At 41.3% G+C, this 16,103-nt stretch overlaps 1 protein-coding gene across 2 annotated transcripts in view; it reads right to left on the reverse strand.

Moving 5' to 3' along the window:
• spg11 (SPG11 vesicle trafficking associated, spatacsin) overlaps nucleotides 1-16,103 on the reverse strand; it is a 101,922-nt gene that overhangs the window by 2,934 nt on the left and 82,885 nt on the right. Inside the window, exons 32-39 of one of the 2 annotated variants that reach the window (XM_055661384.1) lie at nucleotides 14,152-14,350; nucleotides 12,633-12,776; nucleotides 11,037-11,170; nucleotides 8,427-8,534; nucleotides 6,685-6,853; nucleotides 5,382-5,458; nucleotides 2,001-2,156; nucleotides 321-472 (exon numbers count right to left, since the gene is read on the reverse strand). In XM_055661384.1, coding sequence (XP_055517359.1) covers nucleotides 321-472; nucleotides 2,001-2,156; nucleotides 5,382-5,458; nucleotides 6,685-6,853; nucleotides 8,427-8,534; nucleotides 11,037-11,170; nucleotides 12,633-12,776; nucleotides 14,152-14,350 — 1,139 coding nt within the window. Of the gene's footprint in view, nucleotides 1-320; nucleotides 473-2,000; nucleotides 2,157-5,381; nucleotides 5,459-6,684; nucleotides 6,875-8,426; nucleotides 8,535-11,036; nucleotides 11,171-12,632; nucleotides 12,777-14,151; nucleotides 14,351-16,103 lie in introns of both variants that reach the window. The other variant, XM_055661383.1, reaches the window with a different exon arrangement.

Below are 16,103 nucleotides of genomic sequence, written 5' to 3' on the forward strand. Positions count from 1 at the left end.
AGTGAAAATACTGATTTCCAAATTTTACTCTCATGGTTCAGTACTCGTTACATCAGTTACATCAGCTCTGAAATAACACCAACCTTCTTATTTTATTTAAATCCTTAGAAACAATTGTCAATGAGCAAATAAAAACTTTTATCTCCCCATACAAATAAATCATTTGTGTATCTTTAGGTTTTGTCTCAATTCTCCCTTCCCGACCAATAGCTATACAAATAATATATCATAGAAACGGAGCCTTCAGCCTAAATCATCCAAGCCAACTAACATGAGGTAGTCCAATAATAGTCTAAACTTTTTGTATCAATAATACTCACTTAGTGGAAATTTCCTCAAACAGGCTGTGCTGGAGCTGGTGCTGTTGTTTAAACTCCTCTAGATATGCAAAATCACCACAAACAATCACATGCTGGTACAGAACTTCTGCCCAATCAGGTATAAAGTCGTATGCCTCTGCAACTATGGAAGCCTAGAAAGAAGGAAAAGAGAGAGAATTGAATGAGTTCAGCAGTTAAGGTAAATATTATCATTGACCAAGAAACTCAATGGACTTTGAGGCTTACAACAGGAATGCATACGTCTATAAACTAGTTTAATGGTCGAGTTGTTAGTAATGCTGATTTCACGCAAGATAGTTAATTGCATAGAATTCCAATATGTTATGGCAACATTTTTTTTGTTCTGGACTTTCCGTCCCCAGATAATCTCAGTCTAATTATCTGGATGAGTGTGGCTGGAAGCTCAGCATTTTCCAGGGTTTTTAAACATTCATGCCTTCACCACAGGTTTACAGTGGCTATGGTGTGTACCATCTACAAATTGCAGTTACTCACCAAAGCTACTCTTGACAACAACCTTCGTTTAGTTTAGTTTATTATCATGTGTACCGAGGTACAATAAAAAGCTTTTGGTGCGTGCTAACCAGTCAGCGGAAAGACAATACATGATTACAATCAAGCGGTCCAGTGTACTGATACATGATAAATGGAATAACATTTAGTGCAAGGTAAAGATAGTCCGAGGGTCTTCAACGAGGTAGATAGCTCAGGACTGCTCTCTCATCCTGTCCCAAACCTATGGTTTGTGACCAAGGTGAAGAGCAAAAAAGTTGCCATTTAATAGTGTACACCATCAGAAAACACTAGTCTCCACAGACATTTTTAGCCTTTGGATTTCTCCCCAACCCCAGCTAATTGTCTGATCCATATCACAATTGGAAAGCTGGTGCTGTGCACTGTCTTGATGAAGGGAGCAAAATCAGCAACTACTTTACCTGAATTGAAGCAAAAAAATCAGAATTAAAAGAGCAGCTTAAAGTAAGAACAACTGTTGCTGGAAATCTGAACTAGAAACAAAATTGGAAATGTATCACTGCTTCACTTGGAAGAACACACAATGGCCCCTGTGTAGGACCATACACCATCAGAAAACACTGATTTCTGGTGGGAAGGGATGAAGTAAAAGAGCATCTCCTGAGGTTAAATGACAAAGTGACATGGGAAGGGAAGTGGTTGGTGCGTCTCAAAGATGGAGCTGCGCAGATCAGATATGTCTGGTGGTGTTGAAGCCAGCTCAATTTGTGACTTACCAAGGCCAATGGAGTGAATGAATGGCCGATGTAAGAATCAGGGGAACTGTATCCATGCTCTGTCAAGAAGAGGGAATGGGAGCTGAAGTGCAGGAATAGCTGAGCTACACTTTATGGCTCTGTCCACTGTGGTAATGCCAAAAAGTTGTGGAAAGTCTTGTCAGTGAAGGCAATTTGAGAGAGACCGAAACTTGGAGAAATAAATGGAATCCTTAGAATATGTAGTCAAGATGGCCGGAGAGTTTTGGGGCATCTCTGGATATTCATTGTTAATTTTTCTGTTGAGGTAGATATAGAGGGGCGGAAAAAAGCAAACCCGTTAACATGTTCAGCCACTCTGCCAACCTGTAACTAAAGTGAGCTAAATTGATCCATACAGCTAATGTAACTAAACAATTATTCACAGTACCTGATAGAACTTTGGTAAGGAGAGGATACAAGTCATCAAGTCATTTCTCTGCAGATTAATTAACTGCACATCCTGGTTGCTGTTTAAGAAGTGGAGCTGGAGGGTCACTAGTTTGGCTAGCTTCACACACTGAGAGGCTCGGCGGATACACGAGTCCTAGAAACAGGAAGGTTAGCCAGTATTGAAACTCAGTGAAAACCAGTGACTTAACATGACAGCATTAGCCCCATAACCATGGAGTTATTAACTAAGGGAAAAGTTGCAATTTGGGTTGGCACCATCATACTCAACAACATTCCAAAACATTAAGGATCACACCTAACAACAAGATCTTTATTTGAGCACTCCCTGTCTACTTCAGCAGATAAATCTATGCTTCCTCTAAATGGTTTTATGTGGGTGGGATGAGTATAAATAATTTATTTGCATCGGTTTTAAACTGAGAGTATAGACCTTAACAAAGCTTGCTATAAATCAAAATAAAAATCTGTTTTTTACACTACATTTATTCTGGAACAAAGCATGGAGCTATTCCCAGTGGCTGACTAAAACATATTCATCAACATTTAACAACAGTGTTCAAGCTGTAAAGCATTTTCATGTCATATAATCATACAGCCCTTTGGCCCAAATTGCTATTGCTGAACAAGGTGCCCCATCTAAGCAATTTCTATTTGACAAATATATCGCTCTTAACCTTTCCTATCCATGTTCCTGATCCAATTTTTTTTAACAGGTGATTGATGGTTTGTGTGGACTCACATGGCCTGTTTCCATGTGGTATCCCTAAACTAAACTAAATGTTATTGTACCTGCATCAATTAGTTCCTCTTGCAGCTTGCTCCAGAGCTGCATAATCTGTATGTAAATATTGGCCCCGAGGTCCCTATTAAAACTTTCTTCTCACCCTAAATCTATGCATTTGTTCTTGATTCCCCTACCTTGGGAATATTATTCACCCTATTTCCTCATGATTTTATACACCTGTATAAGTTCAGCACACTAAAGAATAATACAGTGGGTCAGGCAGCATCTCTAGAGGATAGGTCAACCTTTCACAAATCTCAGGCCCTTGAGATTATTTTCTGCACTTCTTCCAGCTTAATGGTATCTATCTAATAACATGGTTGCCAAAACTGAACACAATATTCCAAATGTGGCCTCACCAATGTCTTGTACAACTGTAACACAGTGTCCCAACTTCTATGGAAATACAGGAAATTGCAGATGCTGGAATCTTGGATAAAAATAAACTGCTGGAGGAACTGAGCAGGTTAGGCAGCATCTGTGGAGGGGATGGACAGACAATGTTTTGCGTTGGGACCCTTCTTCAGACTGGAATCCAGCTAAACTCCAGTCTGAAGTAGAGTCCCAGCCTGAAATGTCGCCTCTCCATTCTCTCCACAGATACTGCGTGAACCTCTGAATTCCTCCAGCACTTTGCTTTTGTCCCAACTAATGTACTCAATTTCCTGACTGATGAAGCCAGTGTGCCAAAACTCTTCTTCACCTCCCTATCTATCTAGGATGCCACTTTCAGGGAATTATGTAGTTATTCTAGATCCCTTTGCTTGATAACACTCCCCAGGGCCTTACCATTCACTGTGAAGATCCTGCCCTGGTTTGACTTACCAAAATGAAATACTTCATGCTTATCTGAACAAAGTACCATTCCTCAGGCACTTGCCCAGCTGATCAAGATCCCGCTGTAATTCTCGATAATCACCCACACTGTCTATCTTACCACTACTTTAATGCTATCAGCAAACATGCTAACTATAATTACACATTCTCATCCAAATCATTGATATGGATGACAAAACAGCAATGGACCAACACTGATCCCTGAGGCACACCATTAGTCATGGGCTACCAGTCCAAAAATATATTACCACCAACATCCTCTGCTTCCTTCCATGAAGCCAATTCTGGATCACAAGCATCTAACATTCCAGAGCAGCCTATCATGCAGAAAGTTATCAAAGACCTTGATTAAGTCCATGTAGACAATGCCTACAACCCTGCTGTGAAAGGTGTTATATAAATGGAAGTTTTATATTCCTGTCCAATATCCCAGACACATGGTGGAGGAGCTGGTTGTATGAATGAATTGCAAGAAGCTTGTTTGGAATTTACTGATGTCACTGATCAGAAAGATAACAGTCTGCTTACCAGCGATAAACAGACAACATAGTATGTACAATGCAAATAAGAAATTAATTCTACATAATAGTTCCAAATGCCAGGCTTAATGTAATTTGCATCCTCAAAGAGTTCATGCAGAAAGAGGTTTGTGAATTAAGTTGAGTTGAAATGTCAACTAACAGCCTTTGCCTCCACACATGCTACATGCCACACATGCTCCACACACCCACCAAAGAAATGATACCAAAAAACAAATTGCTGGGGTAACTCGGGCCTTTTTTTGTATCATTTCTTTGGTGTCTGCTGAAAAGATTATTTATTTATTGTGTAGGGGCGCTGCTCTGGCAGCAGCCATGTCAGCAGCGCGTTAGTTTTTTCAACTTTTTAATTTTTTTTAGTATGTTTTAAAGTATGTTTTTGATGTTTCTCGGTGTGTTTTGTGTGGGGAAGCCGCTTAGGTCGCCTCCTTCATGGAGAGGCGACGTTTTCCAGGTCGCCTCCCCCGTGGCCTAACATCAAGGATCGGCGCGGCCTTTCCACGGAGACGCGCCCGGGACTTCAGCGGCGGGCGCAGCGTGGACTCTCGGCGTGGAGCGCGTGAGCCCTCGCTGAGGCTCGCCGGAGGGGAGCGCTCGGTTTCGCAAGTCCGGGGCAGCTGGCAGCCTGAAGCCACGGTCTGCAGAGTTTCAGCTGATGCGGCGTCTACAGCCCGGGATCCCTCGTGGGGGACCCGGGGGGGTGGGAGAGAGAAGAAGAAGGGAGAAGAAGCCACCACTGCCGGCCCTGCAGTCTATGGTGCTTCTGGCTGCGGCGGAGACTTTAAATCTCGACCGCCGGCCTGCGGCCTACACCAACTTAAAGCCGCGGTCTCCGGTGAGGAAGAGCCGATCCTGGACTGACTCGGGACCTGACCACGGGGGGGAAATGGAGGAGGACTGGCCAAATTTTGTGCCTTCCACCACAGTAATGAATGCTGTGGTGAATGTTTGTGTTACATTTTTATTGTGGTTGTGTGTTCTTTATTATTGTACCGCTGCTGACAACCCAAATTCCACCGACTCTGGTTGTGTGGCAAATTTTTATCTAAATTTTATCTAAATATCAGAGTATGAAGTTTCTGCATTCAAAAGCAATTCATGATGACATTTTTTTTTAACGTGACACACGTATACAAGAAACCATTTTGTATCGCTGGTAACATTTGAGAATTTGAGTCCCAAGTATCAAGGCATTTACCTTTGAATAGCTCTCAGCAGCATCTTTGAGGAAGCTCAGAATCTTCACCAAAGATTTATTCAACTCAGGAGTCACCTCTGAAATGTGAAAAGGGCAGTTTGATACTTTCAGGTCATACACCTTGGACAATTTCAAAAACAATAAAACATTTTCACAGGGCGTAATCTATCTATCTGTACATAACTAAAACTCTGATCTTGTGCTCTTCCGGTTTATGCGGTTTTTCTATTTGCGCACTCACGGTACGCGATAGCTCTACAATTTTTCGTCAGCACACCCGCCTTCCTCATGTGCTGCAAGTGCAACAAGTTTTGTTCCGATCGGTAATATATTGTATAAGTTAGCGAGGTTTAAAAATCTTAAAAACCGGGCGTGCGAACATCAATCTCTCCTGCTAGTCAGCGCCGCGCGGATTGGTCTCTACTCCTGTCACTCCCCGTGATGGTCTGCGCCATCGTGTTTTTACTGGAGCTGAGAATGGCTGGCGGAGGTCTCCAACCGGACACAATTTTCGAGGGACCGGAAGCGGCCCGGCGCGGAGTCGGAGATGTCGCCAAACGGAAAGCGGAGAGTCTGATCCCGGCGGCCAACGGCTGATGCTCCTCCGGGCACGCAAGAAGGGAGAGGAACGGTAACCTCAAGATCCTGGGGAGGTGAGGGAGTGTGGGGGAGGAGAGGGGATAGAGGGAGAGGAGTTATGGAGGGAGGGTGGGAGCGACGGAGGGATTGGGGATGGTAGGAGAGGGAAAAGAGGGAGGAGTGTGGGAGGAGGGAGGGGAGCGGGGGAGATATGGAATGGGAATAGAGGGATAGGAGGGTAGTGGGTGAGGTGGGATAGTGGGGCGGGATGGGAGAGGGTGACTGAAGGTAGGGGACAAGAGGGAGGGAGAGGAGGGGAAAGAAGAGGGAGGGTGAAGAGGAGGGGGAGAGAGTGCTAGGGATGAGAGGAAATGAGCTGCGCCTGTGCAGTTGGGGGCTATGGGTGAGTGGTGGAATATTGCATTGGGGGACCAAGCCTCCTGTGTGACAAGGTGGAGGATTGGACATCCTTAACAAAAATGCTTCTGTTTGGTGACAAATCTTTTTCCACTTCATTAATAAAGCTGAATCACATTTCATTATAGAGGAAATTATAACCTTTCAATGGTTCAGGTTTACAAGGAAGATTTTGTTTTGGGGAGTTTTTGGTGGGAAGTCAAATTATAATCGGTACAATTTCAAGCTAATATTAGGACGAAGTTCATACTCAATCCCTCTTTTTTCTGAATTGCAAAGTGCAGCAGTTCCTTCAGCAGATACTCACCCCACGGTTGTGATTCTATGATTTTCAGCTGGACCCTGGCTGCACCCTCGTGGTTTTCCCCAATTTCACGACACATGCTGAAGCAGAAGGCCACCATGTTGTGCTTCTCACTGTCACCGGGCAAACAGCGCTTGATGTAGTCGAGAAGAGCCGTTTTCAGATTTCCATTCTGTGTTTCAGTAATAAAAAACTGCCCAAAATCACTTTTAAGGAAATTATCTGGAAGGTTAGCAAAGTTGAGGAATGATTCTGGAGAAACAACAAAGGTTAACAATCTGGAACCCCACACAACAAGCTCCTGATCTATAGTGTATCACTATTATATATTTTGTATGTAACGGTGTGGGAGAGTATATGACCAGAGGGCACAGCCTCAGAATAAAAGGACATACCTTTAGAATGGAGATGAGGAATTTATTTTTAGCCTGGGTGGTGAATCTGCAGCATTCATTGCCACAGATGGCTGTGGTGGCTAAGTAATTTTCTTTAAAGCAGAGATTGATAGATTCTTGATTAGCAAGTGCATCAAAGGTTACAGGGAGAAAGGAGATTCGAGTTGAGGGGGGAAAATTGATCAGCCATGGCGGAGCAGGCTCAATAGGCTGAATGGCCTAATTATACTCCTATGATTTATGAAGATTATGTGAAAATTCCCAAGGACGTTGCAGGAACTGGAAGGCTTGAGTTATTAGGAGAGATTGGTAAGCTGGAACTACTTGCCTTGGACTGAGGTTGATCAGAGGTTTATAACATGAGGGGCATAGATGAAATGAATGGTCATGGTCTCAGAGTAGAGAAGGGAATAGATTTAAGGTGAGAAGGGAAAGATTTAAAGAAGGCCTGAGGAGCGTGTTTTTCCACACGGGGTAGTGGATATGTGGAATGATCTGCCAAAGGAGGTAGTGGCAGTGGGTGCAATCACAACATTTAAAAACATTTGGCCAGGTACATGGATAGGAAAGGTTTTCAGGGATAGGGACAAAAGGGTCTTGGTTTATTTTCATTGGTCACCGAGGTTTAGTGGTATCTAGACAAATCATATCATTCAATACAACAAACCATACATTGGAATAGTTTAGTTTGATACCTCTATCGGTGTGGACGAGTTGAGTCGAAGGGACTGTTTCCAAACTGTATAACACTATAACTCTATGGGTGTGCCCTTGGTTTGATGTTGGTGTCAGTACTCATAGTCCAGAAGCTAAGATGAAGTGCACTTCAGAAAAAGGGGAAATGGATTTGGTAAATGTGGTAATTTGAGGCAAGTATCGGCTTACAAAAGCAGCAAGGATTCAACTGGTCCAATGATGCAATGAAGAGGTATTTTTGACCAGTCCCATACTTTACAGTTGAATCAGTGGCAAATGAGGGATGGTCTGGAGAAGGAGACTCTGTCAATGGCATCCACAGCCCCATGGCAAGTACTTTAAAAAAAAGTTCTGATAATATTCTTGATTATGAGGCCCATCATCTTTCTATTACTATTAAGCAGGAAAACTGAATTGGCTTAATTTCTCATGAAGGATAATATCTCCTATTTTCTAACACCAGTCCTACATTACATTGCTTAGTAAACAAAACTGGCTTGTTTAAACAAAATTTTTATAAATCACATGTAGATACCAACAATATGTTAAATAATTAACTCTGTTAATAATTACACTGCCCCAGTCCTCCCTGTGATCAGATGGAAAATATGAGGAAAGGTGAAACAGGTCGAACCGCTTGTCCATTGCACTCACCGACACAACTTTTTTCCTCAACAGCATTTCAAACCTATGATTCTCGTGGAGCAGGTCGAATATATAGGTCATGTCATTGTATCGCCCGATGCCAGTGACCAACCGTACCTACAGAGAGAGACATGGTTTCAGGTTCATTCTTTACAGTGCGTTCACGATACTTTAATTACAATTTGTAGAGACTTGGAAAGAAAGTGGATTCAGTAATGTAATAATACAAAAAGACATTGGCAGATAATAATTTCTTATCTTTAAGAATTCCAGTTCCAACATTTCACATCTATTCCGATGAAAGATCAACAAGTTAACCATTCTTTCACCAGAGGCTACATGACTGGCTGTGCATTTTCAATTTGAAATATGTGTACTTAAATTAGCATGCAACCGTTAAATAGGTACAAGCAGTAAACCTACAATTTCTGATGTGGTTAAATATCAAATTCATCTTAAACCTTTACCTGAACAAATAACCTGAACTCTTTTTGTTTCAAATTTCCAGTTTCAGCAGTTTTATGCTGATTTTCCAGTTTATTTACATTTGCAGTATGATTTGTTGCGTTTGTGCTCAAGAATTAATTAAACATTTACTGGTTGGCTAAGCAACAACTGTTTGAAATGTATGTGGACCTGCAAAATGACTAAGGAGCCAAGTCCGTGATCTAAGATGGCCAACGTTGGGATTTGTGTGGCAGAACACTTAATATTAGCATGTGTGATGCAAATGATTTCTCTATGCATGAAGGCACACGCCTCACAGAGTAGGATAGCAAATTGGTTACATTACTGACCCACATTCTCATCCAGCAATAGAAACTGTCACCATTCGTTATTGGGAATTTGCAACGCAAAAAAAAATTGCAAAGATTAGAGTAAAGTTGTAGTGCTACGAGGAGGGAGATGGGATTAAAACCGAAGGCTCACAGAACAAAGAGCTGAATGCCCTCATTCTATGTTCAACGATCAAGTTGTAAGATTTTTAGGGTAAAAGAATTGAATATCAATATTGCAAGTCCCATCCTCCAAACATTTCCCTATTGACCTGCCAAAAGAAAATAACTTCTTGCTTTTGTGTGACAATTCTTTTCCTGCAATTAGAAAGAAGACTTGGCATCAATTAATTCATATGAACATAATAATTGGAAGCAGTTCTCTTCCACCCATAGTAACCTTTCACCCCTGTACTTTTTAAGAATGTATCTACCGTTGCCTTAAAAGTACAGGCACTTTCAGACTTACATACGATCCGTGAACCTTTACGTAAATCAGATTTTTCCTGTCAGAATCCCCATCCTGAAATAACTCACTGAGCCTGAACGGTCCTGACTCGAAACATCGCCTGTTTGTATTCTTAAGAGATGCTGCCTGATCCATTGTGTTACTCCACCACTTTGCATCCATCACTGAGAGTATTGACTGGCTCAGCGGCATCCGGCTGTGAACGGGGCACTTTCTGCCCTGCACGGCTTTGTGAATAAGCACCATCACTGTTGCTGACTTTAGTTCCATCTCGCCGTTGGGGCACTTCCTGCAGCACGCGGCTGTCTGGGCAAACACCGCTATCATTGCCGGCTTTTTATGCCGACCTACACTTGAGTGATGTGTTAATTACAAACTGCCTTGATTGCATGAGGGGCAGAGTACAGAGTTTTTTATGCAAGTGTCAGTTTACATAAGTCGCCTATGGTGCAAGTCGGGGAGCTTCTATACTCATAATCTCTACTTCCACTGCCCTTTGAGGAATATAATTCTTAGAGAAAGGATCTCAATTTCTCCCTTTTATTTCAAGAGGAAATATAGCTCTGATGCAGGTGTGACTTGAACTGTGAACAATTCCTTTCCTTCCACAGATGCTGTTTGATCCGCTGAGTTCCTCCAACAATTTGCATGTTGCTTCAGATTCTAGCAATTGCAGTGTCTTGTGTCTGGAAGGATCTTACATGCTTCAATTCTCCTCGCTTTGTCTTTAAACTCAAGCAGACATAATCGTAGCCTGCCTGCTCAACTTTCCTCATGTCAGCCAGCCCATTCTAGCTGAATAAACTTTTCCGGACTGCTTTTGATGCTGTAACATCCCTCCTTAAATAAGGTTAAAATGGTACACTGTATCCCAGATGTGGTCACACCAATGCCTTGTATAAGTGAAGCATAAACTCCTTACGATTCATTTCCTTTCACAATTAACATTCTGTTAGCTTTCCTAGTTCCTGTTATGTCTTCATATCATCACTATGAATCATGCACAACGACTCTGCATTTCAGACATCTGTGATTTCTCACCATTTAGATAACTAGTTAATTTTATATTTTAATATTCCTATCAAAACAGAAAATATCACTTTCCCACATTATATTTCACACGCAAGATCTTGCACATTTGGTTAGCTTACCTTTATACCTGTGTAGCCTTCTTATGGCCTCTTCAGAACCTACTTGTCTTTAGGTTTTTTAGCAAATTTGAAAACATACCTTTGATGCCTTCATCCAAATTCTTTATATGTACTTGAAGCCCTAGTACCAGTCCCTGCGCTACAACATTCATAGCAAATGGAAAAGACCACATCAAATGCCTTTTCGGAGTCTACCTAGTTATACACAAGGGTTTTACTGTACCATGAGACTGTACTCTTCATTGGGAGCCAGGTGTTTGTGACTGAGATGGCGAGCAGCTTGCAATACTCGACTAATCCCCTCCATGTGGCACGTCAGGCTGAAGCAATCATGGGCCAGAATCAGCAGTTCCACAGCTTGAGGAATGATGGAGGAGTCAGAAGTCAACAAACAAACAAACAACAGATCCTTTCATCACTAACATTAACTGGCATTTATATTATTTATTATTCTTTGATATTCCCAAATGCTTTATAGGAAATTAAATACCGGGATTCCCTGGGTTATGAATGATCTGACTTACAAAAATCCGACTTTAAATATGGAGCAACACAGTAATGCAACTGGTAGAGCTGCTACCTCGCAGGGTCAGAGACCAGAGTTCGATCCTGTTCTTGAGTATTGTCTATGTGGAATTTGCAGATCCTGTTTCCATGCTGTATTTTTCAACAATCAAATCAAAATTCTCGTACATTTTCAAAACATTTTTCAAGCCACTAATAATAAAGTTCCATGGTACTCATTTACACAGTATATATTCCACTAGTTTAGTTATGGATAGTGTTTCAGAGAAGGATAGGTTCTTGCCAGATTGTGCAAGCTTCCTTCTGTCTTCTGGAGGGCTTATGAATCATGGTTTCCAGCACCCCTAACAGTACAGGTGTCCTCAGCACTGGGAGCCCCAGGCTGATGATGTGTTCAGATCTCTGGAGCAAGACTCAAACCCACAGCCTTCTGACACAGCAGCATGAATGAGTGTAACCAACTGAGCAAGTACTTCCTGCTGAGTAAGCTGCAACAAAAGGCACCTACAATGGATGTAGGTGTGTTAACGAGCTGGGGGGATAATCACATATACAGACATCAAATATCCCTGCTGAATATTAAAAGAGATTTCAAAATGGAAATGGTTAAGTGAATAAATGGGAGGGAATTTGGAGGATAACGAGAGGATCAGAGGAGTGGAACTCATTGGTGAGTTTTTAAAGGGCCATGGTTGTACAACAGAGAGTACGTGAGGAGGGAAAGATTTAAACGGAATCCGAGGATGTTTTTCACACTAGCGTAGGTGGGTATATGGAATGCGCCACCTGAGGTGGTAGAGTTAGGTACATTTACAATGTTTAAAAGGTTCATGGATATGAAAGGTTTGGAACGATACGAGCCAAATTCAGGTAAAGAAAGGCACTTTGGAATCCAACTGCTCAAACTTAAGGTTGGATAGTTCAGGTGAGCTATCCTGCTCTTGAATGTTCAGACTGTATTCAGCATCATTAGTCTACACTCACCATGACATCCTAGATCAGGGTTTAATCTTTACACATCCAACTCAGGGGCAAGTAAGCTACCACTAAGATAAATGATTATTCCTGAACTCAAAGCTCTGGCCAAACAAAACAGCAGCTAACTTAGGATCTGCTCGAAGTTATCTTTGGAGATAGTTTCAGAACGATTGTCAAAAATGAGTAATTGACAATATTTGGTTGACAGGAATGACTGGTTTAAATTGTAACAAGCAGTTTTTGCACCCTCCTTGTCACTTTGTACTATTACTTATCATAGCCATTCAGTAGAGCTTTTGAATTTCCAATTACTTACTGCACTCCAACTCCCCATTGGAAATGGATGAGATTTTATCCAGTAGCTTCGTGCCAACAAGGATTGGGTCTTGGCACAGTTTAGCCAGCTGAAGAAAGGCCTCTTTCCCATCAAGAAGACTATAGATCTGCATCATTCCCTGCCCTGTGTGAAAAGACAATTAATAGGACAACTGTCATGTATGTGAATTATATCCACTGATCCAGACCTGCTCACCAAGTGTTCCATGATGGTTCCAAGTGCAGAAACATCTTTAAACAGCTGTAATTTCACCAACAGGTTGGGTCTATAGAAGGGTCGCGAGCCGGAACATCACCCATTCCTTCTCTCCAGAGATACTGCCTGCCCCACCGAGTAACTCCAGCGTTTTATGTCTATCTTAAGAACATTGCTTCTCAGTTATTTATGTCAGAATCCACACTGGTCCAATTGGGTGATAATTCTCCCCCTTGGGTGAGAGGACAAGATTAAATCAGTTTGGAGAAACCCAAAGTTGCCCCTAACTATTGCAGTTATCATCACTGAACTATCTGGCATTTGATTCTAAACTCAATCCAAAACAGTCCACATGGAAACTATATTTAGACTTACCCGGCAACTGTGGGCAGCTTTACTCTGGGTGCAATACAACTCCAAGAAGAGAGCCAAGATATGACGGGACCAATACTTCTCAGATTGAACTTTTTTTCAGCTTTGTGTAGAGTTCATTAAAGCCCTGTGTTGTCTCTGAGTGCAGGGTGACCAACTTCTCCCAGCTGTTTGCCAATGTACCTCTTGCCTGGGTGGGTAATTTGTGACGTGTTGCAGTCAGCCTTCAAGTATGCTCCCAGTATATTGGCCTTCTCACACCATCCTGAATGCTTTTTGTCCACTTAGGCAGGCAGTGAGAAAACTGTGAACAACCTTGCATCTGTGATATTTTGACACTGAATGGTACCAGGAATTAGACCACATCACCTGTAGTGTCAGGTTTGAAGATTCTAACATATTCAGCTTGTGTAGTCATGACAGCAGAATCAGGCCAAGTTACAGAGGTTATATTTATCCTTTATTATGTGCCAGAGCCTTTTGTCAAAAAAGTATTGAATTTATTTGCCATTGCCATCAAGATTGAAAGACGCAAAGAGTAGAGGAATGTAAGGGGAAGAGTCACGAAGACATTTAATGGAGTCAAAGAGCACAATCGGCCCAACTCAGCAATGCTGACTGTTGCCTAGCCTTCTTGCCTGCAGTTGCCTAAGAATAAAATAGTTTGATGTTACCTCTGCCGTTCCCTCACCAATGTAAACACTTAAATTAACTTATTTTGAAGTCATGACACAGATTAAAAATACGACTTCCAGACATGAGGACCTTTATTCGTCAATCAGTCTAACGTTTTCTCTGGAAGTTATCAATGAATTAACTTGTACTCTGAAATTGTAGGCACTGCTGAGAGAAACAGAGTTCTGGATTCCATACATAAATTGCACTCAGGTCTATACAAAACACCCAGTAAATAGCAAGGCAGAGTGCTTACCTTTAGATTGTGTTGAAGACAGCAGGGCCTGAACCACTACATCTGCCACGAGAGCTGCCACTGCCTCTGCTTTCAGTCCTTGTGTGGTGATAAATGCCTGGGCCTTTTTATAACGATCCGGCTGTTGTGACGATAACACCTCCCTCAGAACCGTGTCAGAATCCTGAGTTGAGATATCATTGAAGGAAAAGCCCAGCTCCTTTAGAGTAAGAAAATAAAAAATATGTGACTACGGATTTTTTTTTATCTTCAGTGATTCTTTATTTCACCAGTTCATTAATGATGTGAAATAATTTATTCAAAAAGCCAAGTGAAATTATGGATCAGGATGCCCCAAAAAACTTATAATTGGTGGTTTGATATTACAAAATACCTTGGTGAGCTATTCCAACAAGGCACACACGGAATGACCACTGTTCACTGATGTGTGAAATGTAAAACACTGCTGCTTGACCTGGCTATGTTGTACAGTAGAGAATTGGAAAAGAGAATTGTGAACAGTGGAAAGTAAAGAGAGCCAGGAACAGCTCTAAGAAATGAAAACATTAAGGAAGGTGATCTGGTGAAATGCCAAAGGAACAAGTTAGAAAAGAAAAAAAACTAGGTGATGAAAATATGAAATAAAACAGAATATGCTGGAAAAATCCAGGTCGGTCAGAATCTATGGAATGAAAAACAATTAATATCTCAGGCCTGGCCTCTTAATCAGAATGAGGAAATAATAGACGAGGGGTGGGATGCACAGAACAAAGGGAATTCTAAGATAAGGTGAGACCAAATGCAGCTGTCAGAATTAGACTATGTTTCTTAGTTTGCCAATCCTTCCCTCGTCTTCTCTAAAAGGCAAGTTATTCTTTTCCCTTTACCAGTTCTGATGAAGGACCTGAAATGTTAGCTGTTCCACTTTCCACAGATGCTATCTAAGTTGGATGTTTCTTTATTTTTTTTTACTTTCTGCATTTTCTGTTTCTAAATCAGTAAGACAGTTGGCAATCACAAAGAGGGAGAGCTTCAGATTATGAATTATGTTTTGAACAGAATCTTCTGTGCTGTAAGAATCGATTCTAGTTGCCTTCTCTGGAGTTTAGAAAGCCTTGCATGTATTCTCTGGTACCTTGTTCCCTTCCACATTCACAAAGAATCATTCATAATCCTAATCTTTCCCGGAGATGGTCACTAAGTGTCTTCCAGATTTATCCCTCTTCTGTTTACCTTTTGGTCTATTCTTCAGCATTTTCTTTCAGGGTATATAATTCTCAATGTTCCGAAATGATGCCTCAGTAATTGGAGTCAAGAGGACAAAAGCATAAAAGGTGCTATTATACATTGAACCCCTGACCTATAATACAGTACAGCCCAGTATGAACTGTAGTTTATTGCCAGAATATTAACATTAAAGTGAACAGGGCTTCACAAGACAGAAGGGATTAGGATTGCACTAGATTACAAAAAAACTTGACTCTTTTGTCTAACTTCACATTGACATTAGTGCAGCGTCCATTTCTTGTAAACATCTATTTTAGCACAAACGCTGCAAATTAAGAAATTTTGCTTTAAGATAACTAAATACTAATAAAATGGAGTAAAATAATGTATCCCCAAGACTACCCCAAGGTGAATGAACAGCGCATTTGAACTGAGATAGTAAATAATCATCAGTTAGTTGCACAAGTGATTTGTAGCAATGTGACTGATTACTGCTCACACATCAGCACTTTGGCAATGATCAAGTGCACAAGGTGGATAACAGCAGGGATTGGAATGAAACCATTATTGGAGAACACAATTCTACTATATCATTCTCCCATTTCTGGGCGTCCATTTGGACTAATTGAATAAGACATTTCTTTCTTAGCACTGATAAGCAATGATTTACTCTTAGTCACATATAATTTAAGAACAGTGGTAATATTCGTTACCAGATTGTTACACGAATTGTAAGAAAAATTGAA

Source organism: Leucoraja erinacea, chromosome 33, assembly GCF_028641065.1.
Source record: "Leucoraja erinacea ecotype New England chromosome 33, Leri_hhj_1, whole genome shotgun sequence".
NCBI classification, from domain to species: domain Eukaryota; kingdom Metazoa; phylum Chordata; class Chondrichthyes; order Rajiformes; family Rajidae; genus Leucoraja; species Leucoraja erinaceus.